The sequence below is a fragment of the Salmo trutta genome, chromosome 7, assembly GCF_901001165.1.
Source record: "Salmo trutta chromosome 7, fSalTru1.1, whole genome shotgun sequence".
NCBI lineage: Eukaryota > Metazoa > Chordata > Actinopteri > Salmoniformes > Salmonidae > Salmo > Salmo trutta.
The window spans coordinates 18,232,861-18,260,028 of record NC_042963.1 but is presented as its reverse complement, the minus strand read 5'-3'; the positions used below and the strand labels follow the sequence as shown (position 1 = coordinate 18,260,028).

General features: G+C 45.2%; 2 protein-coding genes across 5 annotated transcripts in view; both read right to left on the bottom strand.

Moving 5' to 3' along the window:
* LOC115197046 (dual specificity protein phosphatase 8) overlaps positions 1–7,555 on the bottom strand; it is a 62,512-nt gene extending 54,957 nt beyond the window's left edge. Inside the window, exon 1 of one of the 2 annotated variants that reach the window (XM_029758182.1) lies at positions 7,217–7,555. The gene's annotated coding sequence lies outside the window, so the exon portion shown is untranslated. Of the gene's footprint in view, positions 1–6,760; positions 6,884–7,216 lie in introns of those variants that run through there. The other variant, XM_029758183.1, reaches the window with a different exon arrangement.
* Positions 7,556–12,403: 4,848 nt separating this feature from the next.
* The window catches only part of LOC115197045 (tyrosine-protein phosphatase non-receptor type 5), a 28,555-nt gene continuing 13,790 nt past the window's right edge, over positions 12,404–27,168 (bottom strand). For all 3 annotated transcript variants that reach the window (XM_029758179.1, XM_029758181.1, XM_029758180.1), the window contains 9 exons: positions 21,267–21,520; positions 20,788–20,980; positions 14,919–15,003; positions 14,708–14,787; positions 14,361–14,498; positions 14,136–14,246; positions 13,465–13,625; positions 12,696–12,809; positions 12,404–12,544 (listed from right to left, as the gene is read on the bottom strand). In XM_029758179.1, the coding sequence (XP_029614039.1) occupies positions 12,451–12,544; positions 12,696–12,809; positions 13,465–13,625; positions 14,136–14,246; positions 14,361–14,498; positions 14,708–14,787; positions 14,919–15,003; positions 20,788–20,980; positions 21,267–21,520 (1,230 nt within the window). In that variant the 3' untranslated portion in view covers positions 12,404–12,450. The remainder of the gene's footprint in view (positions 12,545–12,695; positions 12,810–13,464; positions 13,626–14,135; positions 14,247–14,360; positions 14,499–14,707; positions 14,788–14,918; positions 15,004–20,787; positions 20,981–21,266; positions 21,521–27,168) is intronic.

Genomic DNA, 27,168 nt, shown 5'->3' with positions numbered 1-27,168 from the left:
TTGCTCAAGTGAACAGCAATTCTTGTTTAAAAAAAACATTTAAAGCAACATCTCACGACACAACACTTGTTCCCTATTTGACCTAGATATTTTGTGTGTATTTTGTCACATTGGTATAAAGGATTCAGGAGACAGGCACAGGAATGCGCAATAGGGTTTTTTATTGACCCAAATTACAGCGTGCCGTGTAAAGGCACGGGGACGAAGACCAAACAAACACGTAACAAAACACAAGGGAAGAAACCCAAACAAAAGAGTGAGGAGTACCTCAAATAAATACCCAAGCGCACAATAATACCACATGGTACGAGACCCGTAATCATCTGCACAATACAAGCGGCACGAAAGCCAAAGCAACAAGGCACAGGTACTCACACAACCGAAGGACATTGGAACAATAATCGACAGCCCAATGGTGAAACAAAGGGCACATTTATACAAATACAGTCAGTGAGGAATTGGAACCAGGTGTGCATAATGACACAGTTCAGTGCCTAGAGGCCGGTGACGTAGACCTCCGAAACTGGTGCACGGAATGAGCAACAGTACCGGAGGGATCCGTGACATATTTACTAATATGCAGGCTATGTGTGATGTTTTAAATGTATGTAGTTCTGTTCTTGTCTATTAATGTTCTGTATTATGTCATGTTTCATATTTTGTGTGGACCGCAGGAAGAGTAGCTGATGCTTTCGCAACATATAATGGGGATCCTAATAAAAAAAATGTTAACAATTTTTTAAATGTTCCTTTAATATTTTTGCACATTAAATGTTCTAATATGAAATGTATAACATTATTATTTACATATTCCAACATTGGGATATGCATAGGTTTTTGGAGAACTCATACACTCGTGTAAGCCTTATCAAAGCTTCAAAAGTGTCAGCGTTCAACCTTAACATGTGATAACAATACAACAGAACAAATTAACCGGAATGACATTGTCTCACGGGTGGCCAAAAATAACTAACTATCTGAAAGCAACGCTCATACTAAGCCACACCTCTGGTCTTCTGAGCTGACACGCTGGATCTTATCGCAATAACCCAGCAGTCAATAACTCAGCACCCAGCATAAATAACCCAACAGTCAATAACTCAGCACCCAGCATAAATAACCCAGCAGTCAATAACTCAGCACCCAGCATAAATAACCCAGCAGTCAATAACTCAGCACCCAGCATCAATAACCCAGCAGTTTTTAAAGAAAACAACCCAACTAAGTGACCCAACGCCTGCAACCCAGCAGTTGGGTCATCCAAACAACCCAGCATTTTTTTGCGGAATGCACCATTCACCATACACACACACTGACAACCATGTACTACACAGAGAGAAAGGGAGGAAGAGAGAGGGGGAAGAGACGGAGACAGAGAGAAAGAAAGGCAACGTGTGTGTAAGGAGTGGGAGAGGGGATGAAAGGCTATGTGAGAGAGAAAGAGAAAGAATTTGTGTGTGTATGTGTGAGAGAGAGGTGGGAGAGAGAAAAAGCGTGCGTGAGAGAGACAGAGAGCGAGATAAACAAGACACATTCAGTCCTGTCCAGTAGAATAGTGGGGACTTGGTGGGTGACAGACAAAATAGAAAGAGAGAGAGAGCTCTGGTCAGCAGTCAGTCAGTCAGCAGTGTCCGTGGACGGGGGCCATGATCTACTCAACAACCTTTAACCCCTACTATGACATATCGCCCCCGCACAGGGAGGGTAGGAGAAGAGGGGAAAGGAGGGATTGTTATTCCGCAAGGACCTCTCAGCCTAGCAACACAGCTAGCTCTAGGCTAGGGGAGGGGGAGAGAGCCGTGCAGATGGAGCAGAGAGAGGAGAGATTGATCAGAGAGAGAGAGAGAGAGCGAGGGGAAGATAGAAGAGAGGGCAAATAGAAGAGAGGAGAGATAGAAAAGAGATATATAGACAATAGGAGGTAGGTGGTTGCTTGGCAACGCACCCAGTGCTAGCGCGGCATCTTGAACACGGAAGAACTAACTAACCTCTACACGTAGACAGCTAGAGCTAACGGACTCCTCCAGCATAACGCAAAGACACTGGGACTTCTATGAGCAAAATATTTTGAAGGCGTTGGAAGTACATCTTTTTTCGGGGGGTTGAAAAGATGTTGAAAAGACGTCTTTTTCAACGTCTTGGAATGTCTTTTTCAACGTCTTGTGCTCGCTATTCCCTGCTCTACTCTACCGTGTCTAGACGTGAAAGAGTAGACACACGTACACGCAATATGCATGGTTACAAATCTAAAGCATACGCAACAACAAATCAAATCTACAGTATTTGGCAGATATTATCGCAGGTGCAGCGAAATGTCCCCCCCAAATAAATGAACAAACATCACAATGAGCAATGTCAGAGTCTGGAATATAAATATATATGTATATGATAGTGTGTTTACACAGTATGGACAGTATATGAACAGAAAAGATGTGTACAGCAGTAGTTACATAAGATGACACCGAACACAAGGAACACCTTCCTAATATTGAGTTGCAACCCCCATCTCTTTTTCCCTCAGGACAGCCTCAATTCGTCATGGCATGGACTCTACAAGGTGTTGAAAGTGTTCCACAGGGATGCTGGCACATGTTGACTCCAATGCTTCATACAGTTGTGTCAAGTTGGCTGGATGTCCTTTGGGTGGTGGACCATTCTTGATACACACAGAAAACTGTTGAGCGTGAAAAACCCAGCAGCGTTGCAGTTCTTGACACAAACCAGTGCGCCTGGCACCTACTACTATACCCCGTTCAGAGGCACTTCAATATTTTGTCTTGCCCAATTCACGCTCTGAATGGCACACACACACAATCCATGTCTCATTTGTCTCAAGACTTAAAAATCCTTTGTAACCCGTCTCTTCTTTTTCATCTACACTGATTGAAGCGGATTTAACAAGTGACATTCAGTAAGGGATCATAGTGTTCCCCTGTTCTTAATGTTTTGTATACTCAGTGTACAAGCTGGGTAAAACAGTATGTAAACATTATTAAAGTGACCAGTGTTCAATGTATATAGGGCAGCAGTCTCTAAGGTGCAGCGTAGAGTACCGGGTGATAACATGTGACTAACCCATAGTAGGCCAACAAAAGACATCACATGCAATGCATGTAAACAAAAATCCACACATGCCCCCCTTCCGCTCTCTCCCACACAAATACAAAAAACGCATTTGGTTTCCTCACCTGAGCTAGCAGCTAGTGTAGCCTCACTGCACCAAGGATGTTAGCATCCCTATGTCATCCTTACGATGCTTTATAACATCACATTGCATAGCATGCCTATGGCATTCGAGTTGTTCAGACAGACAGACAGACAGTGCAGTACTAAAGAACAGGCTGAGCACAACACACACTGAGGCTGCTTATGTCTAATGGCGCCAGAGCCCGCCCTCCCATCTCCCACCCTCCCTCCCTCACTCACTCGCTCTCGTTTTCTTATGCAGACAACAAGGAAGGCAGGGAGGGGTGTGCAGGTTACATCTGTAACAGGGAGGAGAGAGGTACCAGCTATCACGCCATCGTTGCATCACAGCTTGCCTCTCATTCCCTTCTGTTTGTCTAGACTGAGAGGGAGGTAAGAGAGCAGAGAAGGGGAGCCCCCAACCTCAGAATCCTCCACCATCCAACATGGCAACGCAGTATCCTTATTGAACACGGCAACTTCATTCCCTCTCCTGCAAAACAAGTCTCCTCCATCTTGTATTTAGAAACCATAAAAAAACCCTCAGAGATTTAGAAGAAAAAACTCTATCTAAAATAGCCTGGGGGAGTCTGTTTTTATTTTTAAATCTTGGATATACAGAAGAGAAGTTGGAAACAGAAGAGTGGAACAGGTGGAACTGACTGGAGCAGATTCTCGGGTTGCCATAGAAACAGCCCGTATCGGCTAGAGCAGGGGGCACGAGGAGGACAGAGGGAGGGAGGATGCTGTGTAGTGGGTACTGGTAGGGTAAGGTACCACCACTTAGGCTGGCTCCAACACAACTAACCAATTACTAGTGCATCTGAAACAGGTTCATATATTGTCAGGACGAGGCTATCAAAAATATGCAACTTTAGGTCCTGTAGTAGCAGCCCAGGAGTAACGAAACATGAATTAAAAAATAACCAACACTCTCAAACTGAGTAAATGATTTTAGTTATTAGATTTAGTAATAAACTCATTTCTATTGAATAGATTTAAAATAAACAACGCAGTGCTGGCTGTCTTCTTATGGTCAATAATTACACATAACCCTGTGGTTAAACAAAGAGATCAACTGGAGGACACCCAACGACGAGGTAACTTCATCCGGGTTAATCATCAACTCCCAATAACGTCATCCATAGACCTCATAGGAATCTGTGGAACACAAACAGTAACTTCATCCCGTGTCATGTCCTCTTTAACCTTTTATTTTACTGACCAGCAATCACCTATAACAACTCGACCAAAACATGGGGAATCTGTAGAGCACAATAAACATATGACTTCAGAGCCGTCTCCTCTTTCCCTTCACCTATATGACAACTCCACCAAAACATGGGTGCATCTCAATAGTCCTCCCCTTGATTCCTTTCCTTCATCTGCACTGATGTGGAAAAACCATAGACGAGGGCCTGAGTGGCGATGAAGGTGGGAGGAAAGGAGGCCGCTGTAGACTATTGAGATGCAGCCCAGGCAGGTCTCTTGCAGGCCTGGGGCCTAAAGGCTAGTGCCCCTGCTGTGATAATCAGTTCAATATGGACGCCAGTGTAACATAACCAGTGTAACATCTGACGAGACTGTTTTGCTCCTACAAATGCCACAGTGGTGACCGCAGCAAGATCCAACCCCGGCTCAACAAAGAACACAATCTTCATTGAACACTATGGCCATTGATAATGAGGTGATCATGTTTCTATAAATAATGCCACATCTCATGTGTGGTTAACCTACAATCCCAAGCTCTCATTTCCTTAACCCAAAGACAATGATTTCCAATAGAAAATACCAGTGGAATACAGTCAAAATGTAAATAAACACTAGTTACCCTCCCTTATGAATGAATATAGCTTCGTTGACAGCGTACACGTATACAGGCAATACTGTTAAGCGTGTTGACTAGAGAACTTCCCTGCGGATTCAATCTGACCCTAGACTCCATGCCCATTGTGTGTGTGTGTGGATACTAATGATGGGGGTATGACAACAGGGTCAGTGAGCTGAGCTGACAGATATAGAGACATGTAGCACTCCAGTTGATCTCTCAACCCCGCCGTGTGTGTGTGTGTGTGTGTGTGTGTGTGTGTGTGTGTGTGTGTGTGTGACGGCACTTATCTACCATTTACCCCCCTGTCCCTGGGCCATCATAATAGAATAAGAACATATGCAATTCAGCAGACACTTTCATCCAAAGCAACTTAGTCGTACATTGTAAGCAACATGCTCTACCCACTGAGCTACAGACGACCACCATCACACAGGCCTTATTCACTGCTGCTAACATGGAACTGTCTGGGATCCAGGGGATCCAGTGAGGCACAGGGCCACACATCTGAGGGACAGAACTCAAACAGCACAATAACCATATACTGTAACAGCCAGCTGTTATTAGAGCACCTTCTCAGAGGGGAAAGCAGACCGTACAGACATTGCATCACCACCCTCAGTACTGTCGCTGCACCTGCTGTAACACACAGGACACGCACAAACAGTAAGCAAGGATGTTCATCATCTCCACTATTCTCTCTCTCTCGCTCTCCGCTACACTGTTACATAGCCCACTATGTCTACATTTCAGGTGTACCTATAAGCGAAGGTCCTATATCTGGTTCAACACGTGAATGCTGCCCACAACACCTACAGCTTCATCTGCTTAACATACAACATGATAGAAATAGAACTGGTTAGAATGGGAATATCTGTTCTATCAATCTCCAGGTAACGATAGTGCAGGAGGTAGGCCAACTCTGAATGCTTTGATAAACAGGGTAAGGAACACATTGCCTCGGGAAGTAGTTTGGGGGTGGTGCGATTGTTTTTTTAAATGTTTTTTTTTTTTGGGGGGGGGGGGGGGGGCAGCACACCCTGCATCACCTCTACTCCCTGTGGCTATGAAGGGACAGCATCGTCAGGAGATAACATCACACAGGGCTGCTCTCCGTGATCAATACAGCTGTATCTCAGCGACACTGGCATATTCATATCTCAACATAAACAATCACGTAACGAAAACAACATTAGCAGTAGCCTATAGTGTTATTACCGCACGTTGTTATAAAATCACAGGTCAATAACACGATTATAACAATAAAGGTAGGGAAATAATTGAAGACGGGGGTGAAAAAAATATCCACAAATAAAATGTTAAGATATATAGCCTATGTCGATGTATTTCTGGTTTTGAGCACGATGAAAACCACGGGGTGTTCTGGCCTGGTGACAATACCCGCTCCCCCACGATCCAGTATAAATAGAGACGCGAAAATAAAACCGAGCAGCAACACAAAAATAACGCACCGCAATACACCCAATGGAGACAGACCACAATAAAGACCAGATATGGAACAGACATACTTGTGGTCAAATGTTTAGTAGTATATTTCTTGGGGATAATTAGACTACATTATAGGCTACAGGCGCGGGTGCGTCAATTGAGAATGATAGTGCGGTGCAGTAGATTTACAGTTCTGTTGTGACGTGTGGATATCTGCATGCGAAACGACCACCCATTAATCGCGCACATGATTAATAGCCCCAAAATAAAAACAGAAAATAACTGCATTCCACCTACCGTAAAATGAAAAGAAAAAATGTGAAGATACGAGGTATTTGTAACAATAAAGAAGAAATAAGCCCAGGTTTGATTATTTTCCATTATACGGGGCTGCGCACTAACAGACGGCAGGGGGACGTAACCACGCCGCACTACTGTAGCAAGCCAACTAACGTTAGCCCCCTGCTAACGTAATCGGCAAGGGGAGGAATTATTTGACAAATAGCTGACTGATCACTGGAAAACAAACGGGAAAAACTATTTTCACCCCACTTTGATACCGAAGTGACTTTTTCGTAGTACGTTAGGTTAACTTACATAGCATGTTAGGATAATTAACGTAGCAGGTTAGGAGACTTGAGGTTAAGTTTAGGAAAAGGGTAAGGGTTAGGGAAAATCACCTTATATTGAAGTGATTGATCACACACTGCACAAGGGGGGGGGGGGGGGGGGGGGGGCTCCACAAACACTCACCTCTGTGTCCCCGGATTGGTGATTTGTGATCAGCTAACCTCCATGTGTAAAGGAACAGTGTGTCACGCCAGCCCTCTTCAAAGCGCTTTAACTTTGGTCACTGTTTACTTGTCATGGGTCGAGGGTAATGAAACACTGTGCGACAGCAGAGCCACTATGGTCACAGCGCAAAGTTGACAGCGCTGGAATATAAAGGAAATTAACACATTAAAGCACTACAATTGTTTCGCTTGTATATAGGTCATGCCGTGTGGCCGCAATTACAGATAAGCAATCTGCATTTACTAGGCATTAACGTCCCTGGAAAACAGAAGGTGCCTTTAGCACTAAAATGAACTATGGATGAGGTCATGGTTCAGAAGGGAGAGAGAGAGAAAAAAAATCAGGTTGACGTCATTTTCAGCCAATCGGAGTCTGCGGCTTAGGGGTTAGTTGACGTCAGCCTCCTGAGCCGTGGATTAAAGGGACACTGGTTTTAAAGGAGACGTGCACGATTATTCCTTGATCTCGCGTGCGACGCAACATGCTGTCAAGAGCTCACACGCTTCAAGGACCGTAGGGGTCATGCACTGTCGCTGAGAGAGGAAAATTATATTTTGTGCAACCGCGATTCAAAGGTTGCTGGATGGGTGTGCAGAATCCTGGGCCCAGGAGGCTGCTGAGGGGAGGACGGCTCATAATAATGTCTGGAATGGAGTGAAGCCTTCCTTCCTAATTAAGGTGCCACCATCTGGCTGCCTGTGATCTTAGGATATGTTTTTTATTTTATCTTTATTTAACTAGGCAAGTCAGTTAAGAACAAATTCTTATTTTCAATGACGGCCTAGGAACAGTGGGTTAACTGCCTTGTTCAGGGGCAGAACGACAGATGTGTACCTTGTCAGCTCAGGGATTTGAACTTGCAACCTTTCGGTTACTAGTCCAACGCTCTAACCTCTGTGTGATGTCCCTCTTCATCTCCCCCTTGTCTGTATGACCACGGAATGAATGAAAAATCAACTCTCTAACCGCCATTTTGAATTGTAAAGAATTTAGGATTTTTTTTCGGGTTACTTTGACATTAGTTAAATAAAGACACATCTCATGAGAAAGTCAAGAGCCACAAAATTGGATCTACATTTTTTTTTGTATAGAGCCAAGACAAATACTAACTCTAATAGAGCTCAATACTGAATGAAAATAAAGAATAACCAGTTAACCAAAAAAGGAACAAAAAGGGAAAAAGCACATATACCCGAGAGAACCAATAAATTACAGTCTAAAACAGGCCTACCCAAGAAATACAGTAACAACATCAACACTAGATCCATATGAATATTTATAGGCATAAAAACCTACAATTGTAGTGGTGGTCAATGCTCACTGTGAGCTATTTTGCTCTCATAATAAAATGGGATGGTCTTTATGTGTCATAGCAAAGATGATATATTAGCAAGTGACCGCTCTAACAATGGAAATACATGTCCTCAACGATGGAAGGCTGGCAGGGGGGAGATCCTTCCAGCCAATGAAAGGGCAGATACAACAGTCACAACTCCGATATAAAGTCTATTTTTTTAAGTTGCTGAAATGCCAGGTGTCCACTTATATCAGTACATTCGTAACAACCTAACCATTACGAAACTTCTAATCAATCAAATAAGCCGGGCGTAGCAAATGAGGAATTGCATTTTAAGTTGTCTAAATTCGACTCTCTATCATTGACCTCCTTACAAAAATTCTGTGGACAGATTTTGGGTAGAGTAAACCCTCTTGCTTTGCCTCTTTCTCTCTGGTTGTAGTCGTTGTATGGCACTGTATTACATTGTATAGTCTGGCATCTAGTGGTTATAGTTGTGTACTGACAACTGCTACAGCAGGCATTCTAAAGAGAAACGACAACACAGATTCATGAAAATCTACTTTTATTTGGATGCAAAAACTCACAATTTAAAAGCAATACTGTAGTAGCAGAGGAGAGTAGGCTGTTTGCTGGTTGGCTGGAGTACGTCTGATAGTTTCCCAGTGAGCAAAACTGTTTGAGAAGACATCTTTTCAACATCTTTCCAACCAAAAAGACACATTCAAAGTATTTTCAACCAATTTTGTTCACTGGGTTGGCTATTTCAATGATGTTCTCCCTCACTAGGATCACCAGGATAAGACCTGGTAGCACAGACAACAAGCACTCGAAATAAAGCGGTTGGATCAATTGCAACGAGCGTTATCAGGAAAGGATTTCATCGTTGAATTCCAACTTCCCCAAGTTTCTAGCGGTTCCACTTCAGCTCTCTTCCATCCGCAGAACTCAACATTTCAATCAGAGGATGAAATACTGCTGCTCATTTTTACTCTGTGAGGTGCCCTTTCAAACATACCAGTGACATTGTCTCCTGGTGGGTGTTCGCTGGAATTGACCAGTTTCATTCAATCAAGATGAAAGTTGCTAGAGGTTTCTCCCATACAACTCTTAATCGCTGTTTTTGCTGTCACGTAGCTCACATTTCTCATGTTGTTGTGAAGTCAATCTGGCCTGGAGTCACAGGCCACAACGCAATCAATTTCGCGCCAAGGGGAAACCATTGTCGGTCAATGTTAAGTACCGGAGGTGTCAACCACGTCGCAGTCCTGGCTGGAAGCTGTTCGTCATAGACATTGGCATAAACATTTAGAGTGAACCCATACTGTGGTTTCCCTTTATATGTAATTGAAACCACATATGGGGAATGTGTGAGGACTCTAAAAGAAAACTCTAAAAGAAAAGAAGATAAAAACCTCAAGACACACGAAGCAAAGCATATTGAAGCAAAGCCTAGAGGCATCAAAGTTATACTGAAGACAAAACAATCAATGGTTTTTGTTGTAAGGTAACTTGGGTAGTTGTCACATTTTTTTCTGTCAAATCTTGCGATATAAACCAATGGTTTGACCACAGTATGAGCTACATTCCATTGTGGTGTAAATGGAAAATATACACAAGGCATCTACTCGAAAGGATTGTATAAAAACTTTCTAAAAATATCTCTGGTTGGTTTCACAAAAGCAAACTGTATCAAAAGCATTGGCAGAGAGCAAGCAAGATAATTGGAGAACCCTTATACAACAGAAAGCTGGACAACCAATCACTTCGCTTTGATTACGGACATATGAGAGTCCCATACAGCACATGCAATCCATTTAAGTCAACACAGTCAAAACACGACACAGAAATGAACATTTTACAGCTGAACATCAGAGAGACAACCATAGTGGGTCTATTGTGCTTTATACGGAGTAGGCTTGGCCTATCTATACAACAATCATGGGCTGCTAACGTCACACACGTGTTCAGGGTACTGTTGATAGCAGAGGTGTCATCAGCCCAACACCACTGAGAGGGAGGGCTCTGATAGGCAGGGTCTGGAGGGTCAGGTTTACCCATCATTAACACCTGCATCCTTTGTTAGAGGGGAATAATAAAATAAAAAGGAAAGCTAAACCATCAAACTCCAGTTTAGAGGTTTTGTTTCTTCTTGCAACTTTTACATTTGTACCCTTTTGCACTTTCATGTTTATCTCCTAGCCTGGTCTCAGATCTGTTTTTGTTGTTGTTGCTTTTGCGGACTATATTTGAATCGACAAAACATGACAATACCATAAGGAGTTGGCAAGCAAGCCGAAACAGACTGGCACCCAGGCTATTTGACTCCCGCTAAAAAGTAACAGGTGCACGTTTCACTAGTAGATCTGCACCTCTATCTCTGGATTCCTATGCTACTGTATGTGCCAGTCATTACTTCTCATGTATGAACCCAGAAGTTGAGACATGCACACGCCCCCCCCCCCCCCCCCCCCCCCCCCATCAAGTCTCGGTGATCACCTGACAACGCTGGTGAAAGTCTATGAGGCTATGATGTCTGATGAATACCAAGGAGATCATGATGACTGACTGACTACACATACGTACGGTACGGTAATACTGAAGAGACTGCACACAATGCCTAGTTACCTGACGGTTCCATTCCTCCGGGGTTCCGTAGAGATCTATGGTACATGCCTCAGTCAATGGTAATGAACACGGAGCACCATGCAACCTGAAGATGAGGTGGCTCCTGAAAAGCACCAGGAGTTTTGAAAGGCCTGCTGCACTGTGTTTATTTGAAGAGGCCCAGTGAGCGCAAGACCTTGAACATTTACATTTTCTACGTCTTTTGCTCGTAAGGAGATGGTTTTGTTGTAACAGGAGAGAAAAGCTAGTTGGCGCTTTACGTTTCAGACGAATGTGTGATCCCTCACTGTGAGATTGTTTTACAACACTGTGAATATAGGCTGGACTTTTTCTTATCTGGAGATGTCTGTGAATAATCTAAAATGGCACTTGATGGGACCTATCTTATAAAATATCCTACTGGACAGACCTCTGCCAAGTGTGACAACAAATGTTTGCGTTAGAAGTGGGGCCAGACAGACATGTAGTCATTGCTACTTTTAGAGCATGGTCTGCAAAGCAAATCAGTCAAATTCTTGCAGAATTAAGGAACTTAAATCAAGATTGGGCTTCTCGTACGTGGGCCTCTGAAATGGAAGGGGGCTGGATGAGGCTGACATAGTCTGTTATTGTTTTTGTGGTTGTGTGTGTTAAAGGGTGACATTGAGATGGGTGTACAGTACAGTAGGTACAGTGTACAGTACAGTAGGTACAGTGTACAATACAGTAGGTACACTACAGTAGAACACGTGCACAGTACAGTAGGTACAGTGTACAATACAGTAGGTACAGTGTACAGTACAGTAGGTACAGTGTACAGTGTACAATACAGTCGGTACAGTGTACAGTACAGTCGGTACAGTGTACAGTACAGTAGGTACAGTGTACAGTACAGTAGGTACATTGTACAATACAGTAGGTACAGTGTACAGTAGGTACATTGTACAATACAGTAGGTACATTGTACAATACAGTAGGTACAGTGTACAGTAGGTACAGTGTACAATACAGTAGGTACAGTGTACAGTACAGTAGGTACAGTGTACAATACAGTAGGTACAGTGTACAGTAGGTACAATGTACAGTACAGTAGGTATAGTGTACAGTAGGTACAGTGTACAGTACAGTAGGTACAGTGTACAATACAGTAGGTACAGTGTACAGTAGGTATAGTGTACAGTACAGTAGGTAGTGTACAATACAGTAGGTATAGTGTACAGTAGGTACAGTGTACAGTACAGTAGGTACAGTGTACAGTACAGTAGGTATAGTGTACAGTGGTGTGTCTCTACTCCTCTACAATGTGGGACAGCTGCTTCTCGTAGAGGCTGAGGACGTGGTGAACAAACTGGTACTGCTCACCCGTCTGGATCATCCCGCCTCTGCAACGCACACACACACATGCACGCGAACCACACACACAACACACACAGGCAGGGGTCAGACAGGAGAGAAAGAACAGACCGGTGTCAGGAAAAAGACGAAGACAGACAGGTGTGAAGAAAGAGAGCCCAAGACAGACTGCTGACTCACCTGTCGAGGCGGAGCTGGCAGGTGGTCCTCAGGATGTCGACCACGCCCTCACTCCTCAGCTGTTTACACAAGATGGAGGTGGCGATGAAACAGCCAGTCCGACCTATCCCAGCACTGCAGGAAGGAAGAGGAGGAGGAACCATGAATGTTTTACACCTGTATTTCTGACCTGACTAACTACTAATGCACTGAAAGCTATGAGAGCTGCAGTGCTGCCACGTCTTCCGTCTTTAGGGGCATAGACCTTCCACAGGGTCCACTGAGACATCCGCCCCATTGATGGTACCGACCAGAGATAGAAAGAGGACTCATCTCTGCATCTGTGCAATTATGGCGTCTGTGACAGCACGGGAAGAGCCACTGTGGCTATCTCCATTTTAAAGTAGTCAATTTTCTTCTTCTCTTGTGTTTATAAAAAGTGTAAAGCTAATATTGGTGATTTACAGCCACCTGCAGTGCTGACGTCCTGAACCAAATCTTGTGTCATTCATTTATCGTGGCCACTAGATGGCGGATATAGCATTTAACCATTGACAAACCATAGGCAACCCTATTTGAAGAAGAAGACAATGCTCTGAACATTGGCTGTTCGCTCCCAACCCATAGGAATCCCCACCCAGTTGACTACTTTGAAATGGTGGAATCCCTCAATGGCAATGTCGATGCTAGAATGGGTTATATTCATCTAGAGCCCTCTTTCTACCTCTATGGTACAGACCAACCCTCCTGGACTATCATGTGGGTATCATATCTGTGTTTCCAACTCTACCTGCAGTGGACGATGACAGGGCCGCTGGTGGGCGGAGCTTCCGCTCTGGCCTGCTCCACTTCCTCTACCAGCTCCAGGAGGGGTGGGGCTTTGTCTGGGGTCTTCTGGTCAGGCCAGGAGGTGTACCAGTACTGCCTGAGGCTGCGCTCCTCTCCACCAAACTGACACACACACGCACACATTAACACATACATGCACACACACATGCATAGGCACACACACACACACATGCATGGGCACACAGATAAACAAACAGAGACACAGAGACATTTTTTCAGCCTCATCCTCTGCATGTACATACAAACTGTTACCTAGGTGTTAGTTGCTACGACTACAACGATTGCCGAGCCAGACTGTGAGAGGAACGCAGAGTGACTTTTTAATTTTTTTTTTATATAAAAAAAAAGGTATATGGTGTTGTTATTCATTGTGTGATTTCATAAGCATATTATTAGCCAACAGCTGTACTTGTGGGAGCTTTTCTATCTCTCTTCATTCAGAGGCCAGTGCTTAGTGGATGAGAAGTGAGTCCATAATCCAAAAGGGTCAATGTAATAACACAAACTGCTTTTTCTCATTGTCATTTTATATATCATTTATACATGTCCTTGGTGTCCTTGGCAGTGGTGTACAGATGTATACTGTATGTGTCTGTCTGCTATCAGTCTCACCTTCAGAGTGAAGACCCTCAGGCTGTAGTCGTCCTCCTGGGTTACCGTGACAACCTTGATCTCGATGCCCTCGTGGGTCACAGAGTCCTCAGGCCAGTACTCTGCACATTTCTGTAAGGGGGCAACACATAGCCAGGGTTTCACATTGGACATTTACTGGGAAGAATGGGCTTCTACCACACCATCCTCCCCTATCCATCCCTCTCTCCCTGTCTCCCTCCTCACCTCATTCTTCTCCTCTAGGTTAGTGATCATGACAATGATGGGACAGCGTTCCTGCCACACCATCCTCCAGAAGTCTCCCACTGTGTTCACTGTAGGACCCTGGGTAGCGATGTACGCCCGCTCCTCACCCCCGTAACCCTGAGGAAAGCAACACAGTAGTTCAAGTGAGGGCACGTAGAAGATCTCACAGGACCCTTGTACACAGGGCCGACCCAAGCCTTTTTGCCCCCCCCCCCAGCTGGGGTGGCAGTGCTTGTACAGGAAGTAGCTGAGAGGAAGTACAGGTAGTAGCTGAGAGGAAGTACAGGAAGTAGCTGAGAGGGAGCAGTAGGCAGACAAAGACGTACCTGTAGGTAGTTAGCGTTGATGTAGGTACTGAGGAACTCATCTTCATCTGCTGTCCGGAGTATCACTCTGCTGTGTGCGTCTGGAAAACACCAGATCCCATTACAAGGTGTGTGTCCAGCGTTGTCTCTCACCTCTACGCTACATACCATTTTGTGACAGAGGTTCAGAGACGGATTCAAAATGGCTGCCGTTTGTAGTGTCTCTACTCACTGGGGAGGATGGTTTTGTAGCGGTTCTTTCTCACCAGGCCCGGGTAGTTATACTCCTTTGGGTCCACAAAGTTCATGGGAGTTTCCTGTCAATGGCAACAGAACAATGGACGTGGCTTAGCGATGTATGGCTGTGTAGAGGAAGTGAGGACCCTACTGAATTGTGTGTGCAATGGGCATGATTGTGAGAGTGTCACTGTTTGCGTGTGTTGTAAACGAATAAAGTCAGCAAAAAAAAGAAACGTCTCTTTTTCAGGACCCTGTCTTTCAAAGGTAATTCCTAAAAATCCAAATAACTTCAAAGATCTTCATTGTAAAGGGCTTAAACAGTTTCCCCATGCTTGTTCAATGAACCATAAACAATTAATGAACATGCACCTGTGGAACGGTCGTTAAAAGACACTAACAGCTTACAGACTGTAAGCAATTAAGGTCAAACTTATGAAAACTTAGGACACTAAAGAGGCCTTTCTATGGACTCTGAAAAACACCAAAAGAAAGATGCCTAGGGTCCCTGCTCATCTGCGTGAACGTGCCTTAGGCATGCTGCAAGTAGGCATGAGGACTGCAGATGTGGCCAGGGAAATAAATTGCAATGTCCGTACTGTGAGACACCTAAGACGGCGCTACAGGGAGACAGGACGGACAGCTGATTGTCCTCGCAGTGGCAGACCACGTGTAACAACACCTGCACATGATCGGTACATCCGAACATCACACCTGCGGGACAGGTACAGGATGGCAACAACAACTGCCCAAGTTACACCAGGAACGCACAATCCCTCCATCAGTGCTCAGACTGTCCGCAACAGGCTGAGAGAAGCTGGACTGAGGGCTTGTAGGCCTGTTGTAAGGCAGGTCCTCACCAGACATCACTGGCAACAATGTCGCCTATGGGCACAAACCCACCGTTGCTGGACCAGACAGGACTGGCAAAAAGTGCTCTTCACTGACAAGTCGCGGTTTTGCCTCACCAGGGGTGATGGTCGGATTCTCGTTTATCGTCGAAAGAATGAGCGTCACACCGAGGCCTGTACTCTGGAGCGGGATCGATTTGGAGGTGGAGGGTCAGTCATGGTCTTGGGTGGTGTGTCACAGAATCATCGGACTGAGCTTGTTGTCATTGCAGGCAATCTCAATGCTGTGCGTTACAGGGAAGACATCCTCCTCCCTCATGTGGTACCCTTCCTCCAGGCTCATTCTGACATGACCCTCCAGCATGACAATGCCACCAGCCATACTGCTCGTTCTGTGCGTGATTTCCTGCAAGACAGGAATGTCAGTGTTCTGCCATGGCCATCGAAGAGCCAGGATCTCAATCTCACTGAGCACGTCTGGGACCTGTTGGATCGGAGGGTGAGGGCCATTCCACACAGAAATGTCCGTGAACTTGCAGGTGCCTTGGTGGAAGAGTGGGGGTAACATCTCACAGCAAGAACTGACAAATCCGGTGCAGTCCATGAGGAGGGATGCACTGCAGTACTTAATGCAGCTGGTGGCCACACCAGATACTGACTGTTTCTTTTGATTTTGACCCCCCCTTTGTTCAGGGACACATTATTCAATTTCTGTTAGTCACATGTCCGTGGAACTTGTTCAGTTTATGTCTCAGTTGTTGAATCTTGTTATGTTCATACAAATATTAAGTTTGCTGAAAATAAACGCAGTTGACAGTGAGAGGACGTTTCTTTTTTTGATGAGTTTAGATTATACACAAATAGTTTATACACAAATGACAATTCACTCTAAATGAAGAAAATGTAACTCTGCCACAGATAACATTTGGTCCCGCTCTAAAAAGAGTAAAACATACTCTGGCAAGAAAGTTATTTTTTCAGAGTTGTGTATGATCAATTTAGTGTTGATATTTAACTCTGCATTTCACTCTGTACATGTAAGGGCGTGACTAGGGGGTGTTCTAGTCGATATATTTCTATGTTTGGATTTGAGTATGGTTCCCAATTAGAGGCAGCTGATTATCATTGTCTCTAATTGGGGATCATACTTAAGGTGTCCTTGTTCCCACCTGCATTTGTGGGATATTGTTTGTGTATGTGCTTGTTGCACTATGTTACTTCACGTTTCATTGCTTGTTTATTGTTTTTGTTGAGAAGTTTCACTTTTAATAAAGATGTGTAACTAAACACACGGGCGCAGCCATTATCACGACCGTAACAGAATATCCCACCTCAAAAGGACCAAGCAGCATGCCATGGAGTATAAGGTGAGTTGGACATGGGAGGAGATCATGGGTGGATGCGAGACCCCTCCTTGGCGGGAGTCGCAGAGGACTGAGGAAGGACAGCGACGACGCCGGGGACTGCAGGCACAGAAACCCCCCCCAAATTTTTTTTGGAGGGGGGCATGAGGGGTGGTCGGCCGAGCCAAGGAGAGAGCAAGAGCCCGCCTGGGAGTCGATGGAGCAGTGTGAGGAGGGATATCGGAGAATGATGTTGGCTAGGAGTATGCTGCAGAGCAGGCGTTTTGAGGAGCGTGTTATCAGTCCGGTGCCACCTGTGCCGGCTCAACGCACCAGGCCTCCAGTGCGCCTCCCCAGCCCGGTACATCCTGTGCCGGTTCCCCACACTCGCCCTGAAGAGCGTGTCATCAGTCCGGTGCCACCTGTGTCGGCTCCACGCACCAGGCCTCCAGTGTGCCTCCACAGTCCGGTACGTCTTGTGCCAGCTCCCCGCACCCTCCCTGAAGTGTGTGTCACCAGTCCGGTGCCACCTGTGCCGGCTCCACGCACCAGGCCTCCAGTGCGCCTCCCCAGTCCGGTACGTCCTGTGCCAGCTCCCCGCACTCGCCCTGAAGTGCGTGTCATCAGTTCGGTGCCACCTGTGCCGGCACCACGCACCAGGCCTCCAGTGTGCCTCCCCAGTCCGGTACATCCTGTGCCAGCTCCCCGCCCTCACCCTGAAGTGCGTGTCAACAGTCCGGTGCCACCTGTGCCGGCTCCACGCACCAGGCCTCCAGTGCGCCTCCCCAGTCCGGTACGTCCTGTGCCAGCTCCCCGCACTCGCCCTGAAGTGCGCGTCACCAGTCCGGTGCCAATTGTGCCGGCTCCACGCACCAGGCCTCCAGTGCACCTCCCCAGTCCGGTACGTCCTGAGCCAGTTCCCCGCCCTCGCCCTGAAGTGCGTGTCAACAGTCCGGTGCCACCTGTGCCGGCTCCACGCACCAGGCCTCCAGTGTGCCTCCCCAGTCCGGTACGTCCTGTGCCAGCTCCCCGCACTTGCCCTGAAGTGCGTGTCATCAGTTCGGTGCCACTTGTGCCGGCACCACGCACCAGGCCTCCAGTGTGCCTCCCCAGTCCGGTACGTCCTGTGCCAGCTCCCGCACTCGCCCTGAAGTGCGTGTCACCAGTCCGGTGCCAACTGTGCCGGCTCCACGCACCAGGCCTCCAGTGCACCTCCCCAGTCCGGTACGTCCTGTGCCAGCTCCCCTCCCTCGCCCTGAAGTGCGTGTCAACAGTCCGGTGCCACCTGTGCCGGCTCCACGCACCAGGCCTCCAGTGTGCCTCCCCAGTCCGGTACGTCCTGTGCCAGCTCCCCGCACTCGCCCTGAAGTGCGTGTCAACAGTCCTGTGCCACCTGTACTGGCTCCACGCACTAGGCCTCCAGTGCGCCTCTCCAGCCCGGAGCGTCCTGTGCCGGCTCCACGCACTCAACCTGAGGAGTGTGTCCTCAGTCCGGTGCAACCTGCGCCGATGCCCAGTCCCGCTCCCTGGCAGGAGCCTTCCTCTGCGCCGATGCCCAGTCCAGGCACGGTGTCCAGTCCCGCTCCCTGGCAGGAGCCTTCCTCTGCGCCGGTGCCCAGTCCAGGCATGGCGTCCAGTCCCGCTCCAAGGCCCGAGCCTTCCTCTGTGCCGGTGCCCAGTCCAGGCACGGCGTCCAGTCCCGCTCAATGGCCGGAGTCTTCCTCTGCGCTGGTGCCCAGTCCAGGCATGGCATCCAGTACCGCTCCAAGACCGGAGCCTTCCTCTGCGCCAATGCCCAGTCCAGGCACGGCGTTCAGCCCGGCGCCATGGCCGGATCCGGGGTCTGGGCGGGGGCTACGACCCGCACCGGAGCCGCCACCGACACTAGTCACCCCCTACCCTCCCCATTTGGTTTCAGGTTTTTGCGGAGTCCGCACTTTTGGGGGGGGGGTACTCTGGCAAGAAAGTTATTTTTTCAGAGTTGTGTATGATCAATTTAGTGTTGATATTTAACTCTGCATTTCACTCTGTACATGTCACGCCCTGACCATAGAGAGCCCTTGGTTCTCTATGGTGTTGTAGGTCAGGGCGTGACTAGGGGGTGTTCTAGTCGATATATTTCTATGTTTGGGTTTGAGTATGGTTACCAATTAGAGGCAGCTGATTATCGTTGTCTCTATTCAGGGATCATACTTATAAGGTGTCCCTGTTCCCACCTGCATTTGTGGGATATTGTTTTTGTATGTGCTTATTGCACTACGTTACTTCACGTTTCGTTGCTTGTTTATTGTTTTTTGTTGAGAAGTTTCACTTTTAATAAAGATGTGGAACTCAACACACGCTGCGACTTGGTCCGTCCATTATCACGACCGTAACAGTACAGGATTAATTGAAAATAACTCTCTGCAGTGATGTTCAGTATTCTAGAGTAAATTATTTTGAGTAATGTTTACTCACAATATAATCGCAAGAGTTCATTCAACTCCTACGGACTCAAACTCAGCACTATTTTGAAGTTTAAATGGTCCCATTTGAGGTGTAAGGGTGTAAAGTCTCATTCACCTATTTCTTAATGTGCCATATTATGGTGGCTTAGAATGTGACATCCAATCTCGATTGGTATCCATTTAAGAGGGAGGATGTCCTGCAGTTTTGCATCAGCCATGACTCTGCATGTCAGGGAAGAGTACTTTTGTCAGAGACTACCGAGATCATCTAAACTCCAACTGCCTTCTCAGTAAATTGCAATAAATCCAACCACTTACAGATTAGATTTGTTTAGGAAAATGTACGTTACATATTGTGTAGCATAAAATAAAACATGCGAAAACAGAGCTATTGAAACAAACAATTCTAAGAATCTTCCTGTGTCACGTCCTGACCAGCAGATGGAGCTGTGGTAGTAGTTTGGGGGTCAGGACGTGGCAGTCTTGTGTGTGTCTTGTGACTCCTAATCAGGAACAGCTGGGAATCGTTGTTCCTGATTGGGAGTCATATATGTAGGAGTCGTTTGTCACTGGGGTTTGTGGGTGGTTGTTTTTACACTGCGTTTTGTATACCTGTAAGACTGTCACTGTGGTGTTTATTGTTTTTTCAGTGGATGCTCTACTCCTTTTTTGAAAATTAAAATATGAGTATCCACACTTCCGCTGCGCCTTGGTCCTCCTTACAACAGCACAAAGTATTTTGTGACAACCTGCAACAGAGCATGCTGGGAAATATGACAATGACGCCCCCTCCCACATCTGTGGCTACTCCATAGTTTTAGCTCCCAATCAACTCCAGTTATCATCACTAACTCCAGGGAGCGTATCACTCTCCAGGAGAGTCAATTCAACAACAAAATGACTCATTTCAACTGTCCTTGATTTACCGTGTACTAATTGTGAGTGTGCACCTGTACGTTACTGACTTTATTATCCCCTCTACCTTGCGTGTGATTGTGTACAATATTACTGCATGGAGACCTGTTCTGTGCGATTGTGAGTGTGTAGACCTACATTACCTTGGTCTTGAGAGAGAGAGAATGTGTATCTCAGCCTAAATATGTAACGTATCCTCTATGGAGCTGGGTATGCTAATGCTTTTCACTGTGTCCACATCTCACCCACCAACTGTTTCTAGTAGCCTCTGGATGTACAGCGCTCCTTGGCATGTGTGTTTTACTCACATAGAACTCAGCCTGTAGGGCCTGGTCGTCTATAGCGCGTGTGTGGAGCTGGCTAGGGGTGAGAGTGTTTGTTCCCTCCCTCAGGTACTCCTTGGCAGTCTGGTCTCTGGGGGAGAGCTGGGCTCCGTAGCCATAGGGCTCCGTACAGCCAGGAGAACACATGTCCAGGGTCAGAGAGACGTTGGAGCCCCTCCTAACACACACACACACACACACACACACACACACACACACACACACACACACACACACACACACACACACACACACAGACACGCACGCGCCCACACACACAGGACGGCACCGGCACATACAAGAAGAACAAACGTACAGACACATACAAGAAGAACGTTGTGCCGTAATTGTGCACACGCACACGCAGAAGCACAACAACCCACACACAAGAAAAAGGCATGAACGCATACACACACAGACATTCCCCCTAGAGCACCTCCACACACTTCCATCCTCCCACTGACCTCTCCTGCAGGCCCACAGGTGTAACAGAGAGGGTGGTGATGTCCCCCTCTGTCCTGGTGTCCAGGCTCAGGTCAAAGACAGGGGTCTGGGGTTCAGCTTCCAGGTCCATCAGGTCCTCCTGGGCATCTGTCCACTCCGACAGGGTGAAGGAAGGCTGGCGACTCACCGACTGACGTCTGTCCCCATGGTCAGCCATCATCGCCGCTGACCACCATGCATCACCGTACGCCAACTTACACACAGTGCGGATGATCTGGAGACACAGCATCAAAACGCACATTTCAGAACTGTTAAATGTACAATGCGGCCGTTTCTATCTCAATATCAAATCATTTCTGGTTAATAAGTACCTTACCATAATTATTTTCAATTAAAATGGTCAAAAAGAAACACAAATAGTTTTTAACCAAAGACCAATTTCTCAAGCCAGACTTTTCCTAGACTGTCTAGGAGTCATCTGAATGGGGAGGGGACCACTGAAAACTATCTGTTATTGGCAGAAAGGTTTAGAACTTATTGGTCTATTAACTAATTGACATAGGAGGATATGGGAGAGCCACCCTCTAAGTAAACTGGAACTGTTACCATTGTTTTCAATGGTAAACGGCCTGAGTAAGACATCTTCATTTATCCACCATCTTGACTTTTGGGGCACGAATCCACAAGCCTTTATCAGTAATTCTACGTCTGTTTTATTTACTGACGATTGGCTGTAAGAATAGATTTAGTGTTTCTATCACGTCAAAGCGCAAGGCAGATGATCTCAAACCCAGGACTTGGCCCATGAGTGTGGCCACTGCCATAGACTTTGGGAAAGACAGCATACTATGAACACAAAGCTGAGTTCTATGATAAATGAACTCATCAATGGACAGTTGAACGACAAGACACAGCCACCTTTCCCGAGGAATTGCCATTGCAGCAAGAATAGACCAAGAAGTTACTTTGTCAGGATGAACATGGTACGTGTGTGTTTATTATTACAGAGTTGTTTGTGTCTCCTCTGTAAAAGCATTCATAATCTTGTCTAGCATATTCTCCAACTAACAACTAGTGTACATCGATAATATATCGTAACTATTTATGAAGTTGGCTACTTTATTGCCAGGCTTTTCATGCCCGTGTTTATTTTCAATGTCATTCTACCAGAAACATTTATTAGAGAAGTTTTTTGTTAGTGTCATGTCTTTAACTTACGTAGCCTACTTGGATTTTCACCACCATCTTTTTATCTGTTCAACAACACAGATCCAGGTCAAGCACCCACAGGTTGCAACAAATGCCTACAGACAGTTCCACGGATATGGGGTGAAAGAAGCCAATTACGCCGCCATGCACTGGACGGACATCCATGTACTGCAACGTCAAAATGAAGTTCACAAAATGCAAAGGAGTAGGTGGACACAAGCGAAGACCAAGGCAGAGAGGAAAACAATAGAGATTGAATATGGGGCCAGATTCTCTGAGCTATTTACAGTGCATTCAGAAAGTAAAGAGACCCTTTGACTTGCTCCTTTTTTTGTTACGCTACGTACAGCCTTATTCTAAAACTGATTAAATTGTTTTTTCCCCTCATCAATTTACATACAATACCCCATAATGACAAAGAAAAAAACGTTTTTTTGAAATATTTGCAAATGTATTAAAAATAAAACTGAAATATCACATTTACATAAGTATTCAGACCCTTTACTCAGTACTTTGTTGAAGCACATTTGGCAGCAATAACAGCCTTGGAGCTTGGCACACCAGTATTTGGGGAGTTTCTCCCATTCTTCTCTGCAAATCCTCTCAAGCTCTGTAAGGTTGGATGGGTGTGTCGCTGCACAGCTATTTTCAGGCCTCTCCAGAGATGTTAGATCGGATTCAAGTCCGGGCTCTGGCTGGGCCACTCAAGGACATTGAGACTTGTTCCAAAGCCACTCCTGTGTTGTCTTGGCTGTGTGCTTAGGATCGTTGTCCTGTTGGAAGGTGGACCTTCGCCCCAGTCTGAGGTCCTGAGTGCTCTGGAGCAGGTTTCCATCAAGGATCTCTCTGTACTTTGCTCCGTTCATTTTTCCCTCGATCCTGACTAGTCTCCTAGTCCCTGCCACTGAAAAACATCTCCACAGCATGATGTTGCCACCACCATGCTTCACCATGGGGATGGTGCCAGGTGTCCTCCAGACATGACACTTGGCATTCAGGCCAAAGAGTTCAATCTTGGTTTCATCAGACCAGAGAATCTTGTTACTCATGGTCTGAGATTCCTTTAGGTGCCTTTTGGCAAACTCCAAGCGGGCTGTCATGTGCCTTTTACTGATGAGTGGCTACTGTCTGACCACTCTACCATAAAGGCCTGATTGGTGAAGTGCTGCAGAGATGGTTGTCCTTCTGGAAGGCTCTCCCATCTCCACAGAGGATCTCTGTGAGTTCTTGGTCACCATCGGGTTCTTGGTCACCTCCCTGATCAAGGCCCTTCTCCCCCAATTGCTCAGTTTGGCTGGGCGGCCAGCTCTAGGAAGAGTCTTGGGTTGTTCCAAATGTCTTCCAATTAAGAATGATGAAGGCCACTGTGTTCTTGGGGACCTTCAATGCTGCAGACATTTGCTGGTACTCTTCCCCAGATCTGTGCCTCGACACTATCCTGTCTCGGAGCTCTACGGACAATTCCTTCGACCTCATGGCTTGGTTTTTGCTCTGACATGCACTGTCAACTGTGGGACCTTATATAGACAGATGTGTGCCTTTCCAAAATTTAATTTACCACAGGTAGACTCCAATAAAGTTGTAGAAACATCTCAAGGAAGTTAAATGCAAACAGGATGCACCTGAGCTCAATTTCGAGTCCCATAGCAAAGGGTCTGAATACTTATGCAAATAAGGTATCTGTTTTTTATGGTTTCAGTAAACAGAAGACCAACAATCCCAGCATCTCAGTTCAGTTAATGAAAAGGGTATTTTTTTTCACTGTTACGATGTTTTAGTCATTTTTATTACAATACAAAAACATATATACAGTTGAAGTCAGAAGTTTACATACACTTAGGTTGGAGTCATTAAAACTTGTTTTTCTACCACTCCACACATTTCTTGTTAATAAACTATAGTTTTGGAAAGTCGGTTAGGACATCTACTTTGTGCATGACTCAAGTAATTTTTCCAACAATTGTTTACAGACAGATTATTTCACAATTCCAGTGGGTCAGAAGTTTACATACACTAAGTTGACTGTGCCTTTAAACAGCTTGGAAAATTCCAGAAAATTATGTCATGTATTATTTAAGCTGGAAAATTGAAGGCTTCCACATTTTTTTCTTAGAAAAGGCCATTCAAGACGGTCAAAAGCCTTTTCGGCAACAACAGCCATTATTGATAAATCTACATCTTGTTTTTCAGCGTATTGCTTTATACTGAAACAAGTTCTTGTGTTTGTTTGTGTCTATTTTTAATAAACCCCGTTTGATTCATGTGTATCAAGTCTGGTAAGACTTTTGCCATTCTGTTGCTTATGAGTTTTGTTATTATTTTCATGTCGCAATTTTGGGACTGTTATATGCAGAGTATTCTCTAGATTTCCCTAGTTTTAATATAACTTAAATAATTGTTTGATACATGGAATTCGGAAGCACTGAATTGAGTGACGTGTGTGTAGTCATTTGAGTAAATGGGGCGCTACTTTGTCCCTGAATGTCAAATAAAAATCTATGGGACAGCTGTCCATTCCTGGTGCTTTTCTCCACGCTAATGTTTTAACAGTGTCTAATGTTTCTTTTTGGGTGATTTCTATTTTTAGTGGTTATTTTTTTGTCTGCTGATAGTTGCTTCAGGGTTATTGAGTCTAAGAAGGCTGTAGTATCAGTCCAACTGTTGTTGAATTCGGATTTATATAGATTTTCAAAGAAGCTTTTTAAAAAATTTGTTGTTTCTAATTAAACCATTTGTATCCTTAACTTTGAAAATTATGAATGCGAAAGGTTTAAAATGCCCAAGAGGTTAAGAGCGTGACTTGGCCAACTGACTTTGATATGAGAAATGTATTAGCAGGCGGTTAGGGGAAAGATGATATACATGTAGGTCCTGATGGTACCAAGTACTAACATGCCATTGAGCAGAGTGAGGATAAGGATCTGACCAGTATTGAATTTGCAGTGAGCTCAGCCATAACGACCCTGCCCACTAAACAGCTGTTTGTTATAGCAAGTGAAGATAGGAACGATCTGTATAGCAGTGGAGGGTCCTCAGAGGAGGATCAAGTGAATTTCAGTAAAATGTCAATTGTGAAACATTAAAAAAGTTATCATTTTTAGATAAAACGATACTAAATAAATTGAGTGTACAAAACATTAGGAACAACTTCCTAATATTGAGTTGCACCCCCTTTTGCCCTCAGAACAGCCTTAATTCTGGTGCGCCTGGCACCTATTACCATACCCCGTTCAAAGGCACGTCAATCTTTTTTCTTGCCCATTCACTCTCTGAATGGCACACATACAACAATCCATGTCTCAATTGATATCAATAAGGGATCATAGCTTTTACCTGGATTCACCTGGTTAGTCTATGCTATAGAAAGAGCAGTCCTCCTCTGAGTACATTGACTTCAATACAAAACCCAGGAGGCTCATGGTTCTCACCCTCTTCTATAGACTGACACAGTAATTATGACGACTTCCGGAGGACGTCTTCCAACCCTATCAGAGCCATTGCTGCATGAACTGACATGTTGTCCATCCAATCAAAGGATCAGAGAAGGAATCTAGTACTGAAAGCATAAGCTACAGCTAGCTAGCACTGCAGTGCATAAAATGAGGTGAGTAGTTGACTCAAAGAGAGAGAAAGACAATAGTTGAGTTTTGAACAAATACATTTCTTTAAAAAGAGATAGCTATATTTAGTTGTATTTTTTTCCCCTTTCACTTTCATTTAGCCAGCTAATGCAGCTAATTTAGCCTAATCAACAACCTGACTCAGAGAGGAATGCTATTTATGTTAGCTAGCTGGCTACCACTCCAATTCTTCCAAGTCGATGTAAGCCTTCGTTTATAGTCATTTATTGCCAGTATAACTGCTAACCTGCTTGCAGCACACTGTACAGCATGATTGTACACATGGATTGGAGTTTTGGGTTTACTAACCCATTAGTTATAGTCGCTATGTTGACTATGATGTTAGCTAATACGGTGACAACGATGTAGGCTGTGTGTAGTGGTAAGCGGTTATGGTATGAAGGTTTGGCTTGGAGAGATTATTTTAGTCTGGTCACAAACAGCTGTTAAAATGTGAGCAGAGGAGAGCGTGTAGATGTGATGATTAGTGATGTTAAGTTAGAGAATGATTCCTTATTTTTTAACTACTCTTTTTACTCACTCGAGAATCATGATTTGGGACAGATCAGTGGCAGCAAGTCTTAAAGGTCACGAACAGTCAAAATCATGTTTTTCATGAAATATGATGATATTTGAAGGAAACCAGATCAAAGTATGATGACCAAAGTTTGAAAAATGACTGTTGCTTCTACATTGATCAAGTTTGATCTGAAAGTTACTGGTCCCCGCCCCAATGTCAAACACTTTGATTCATTATTAAGGAGACAAGGTGACATCACCTTAACTCTCATTTTAATACACCAATATTCTCTTACCTAATTTAAATAAGTACCGCCTTGTAACCAACATCGGGAAGGTGTTTTTGCAGAGGGCCGTTGTTTATATAGCTAGATAGCTACTCTACTAGTGCCAAAATGGTGTCAGCAAATATAATTAATAGTGTACACTATTCATCTATGGCAAAGATACATATGTTTCCCCTTTCATCTGTGTCTGGTGTTAGCTAGTTACTGGCTAGCTAGGTCATCAGCCAGCATGGAACCAAAGGGGGGGAAGGGTCGTTCAAAACTCTGACGCAGTTGGCAAGTCAACA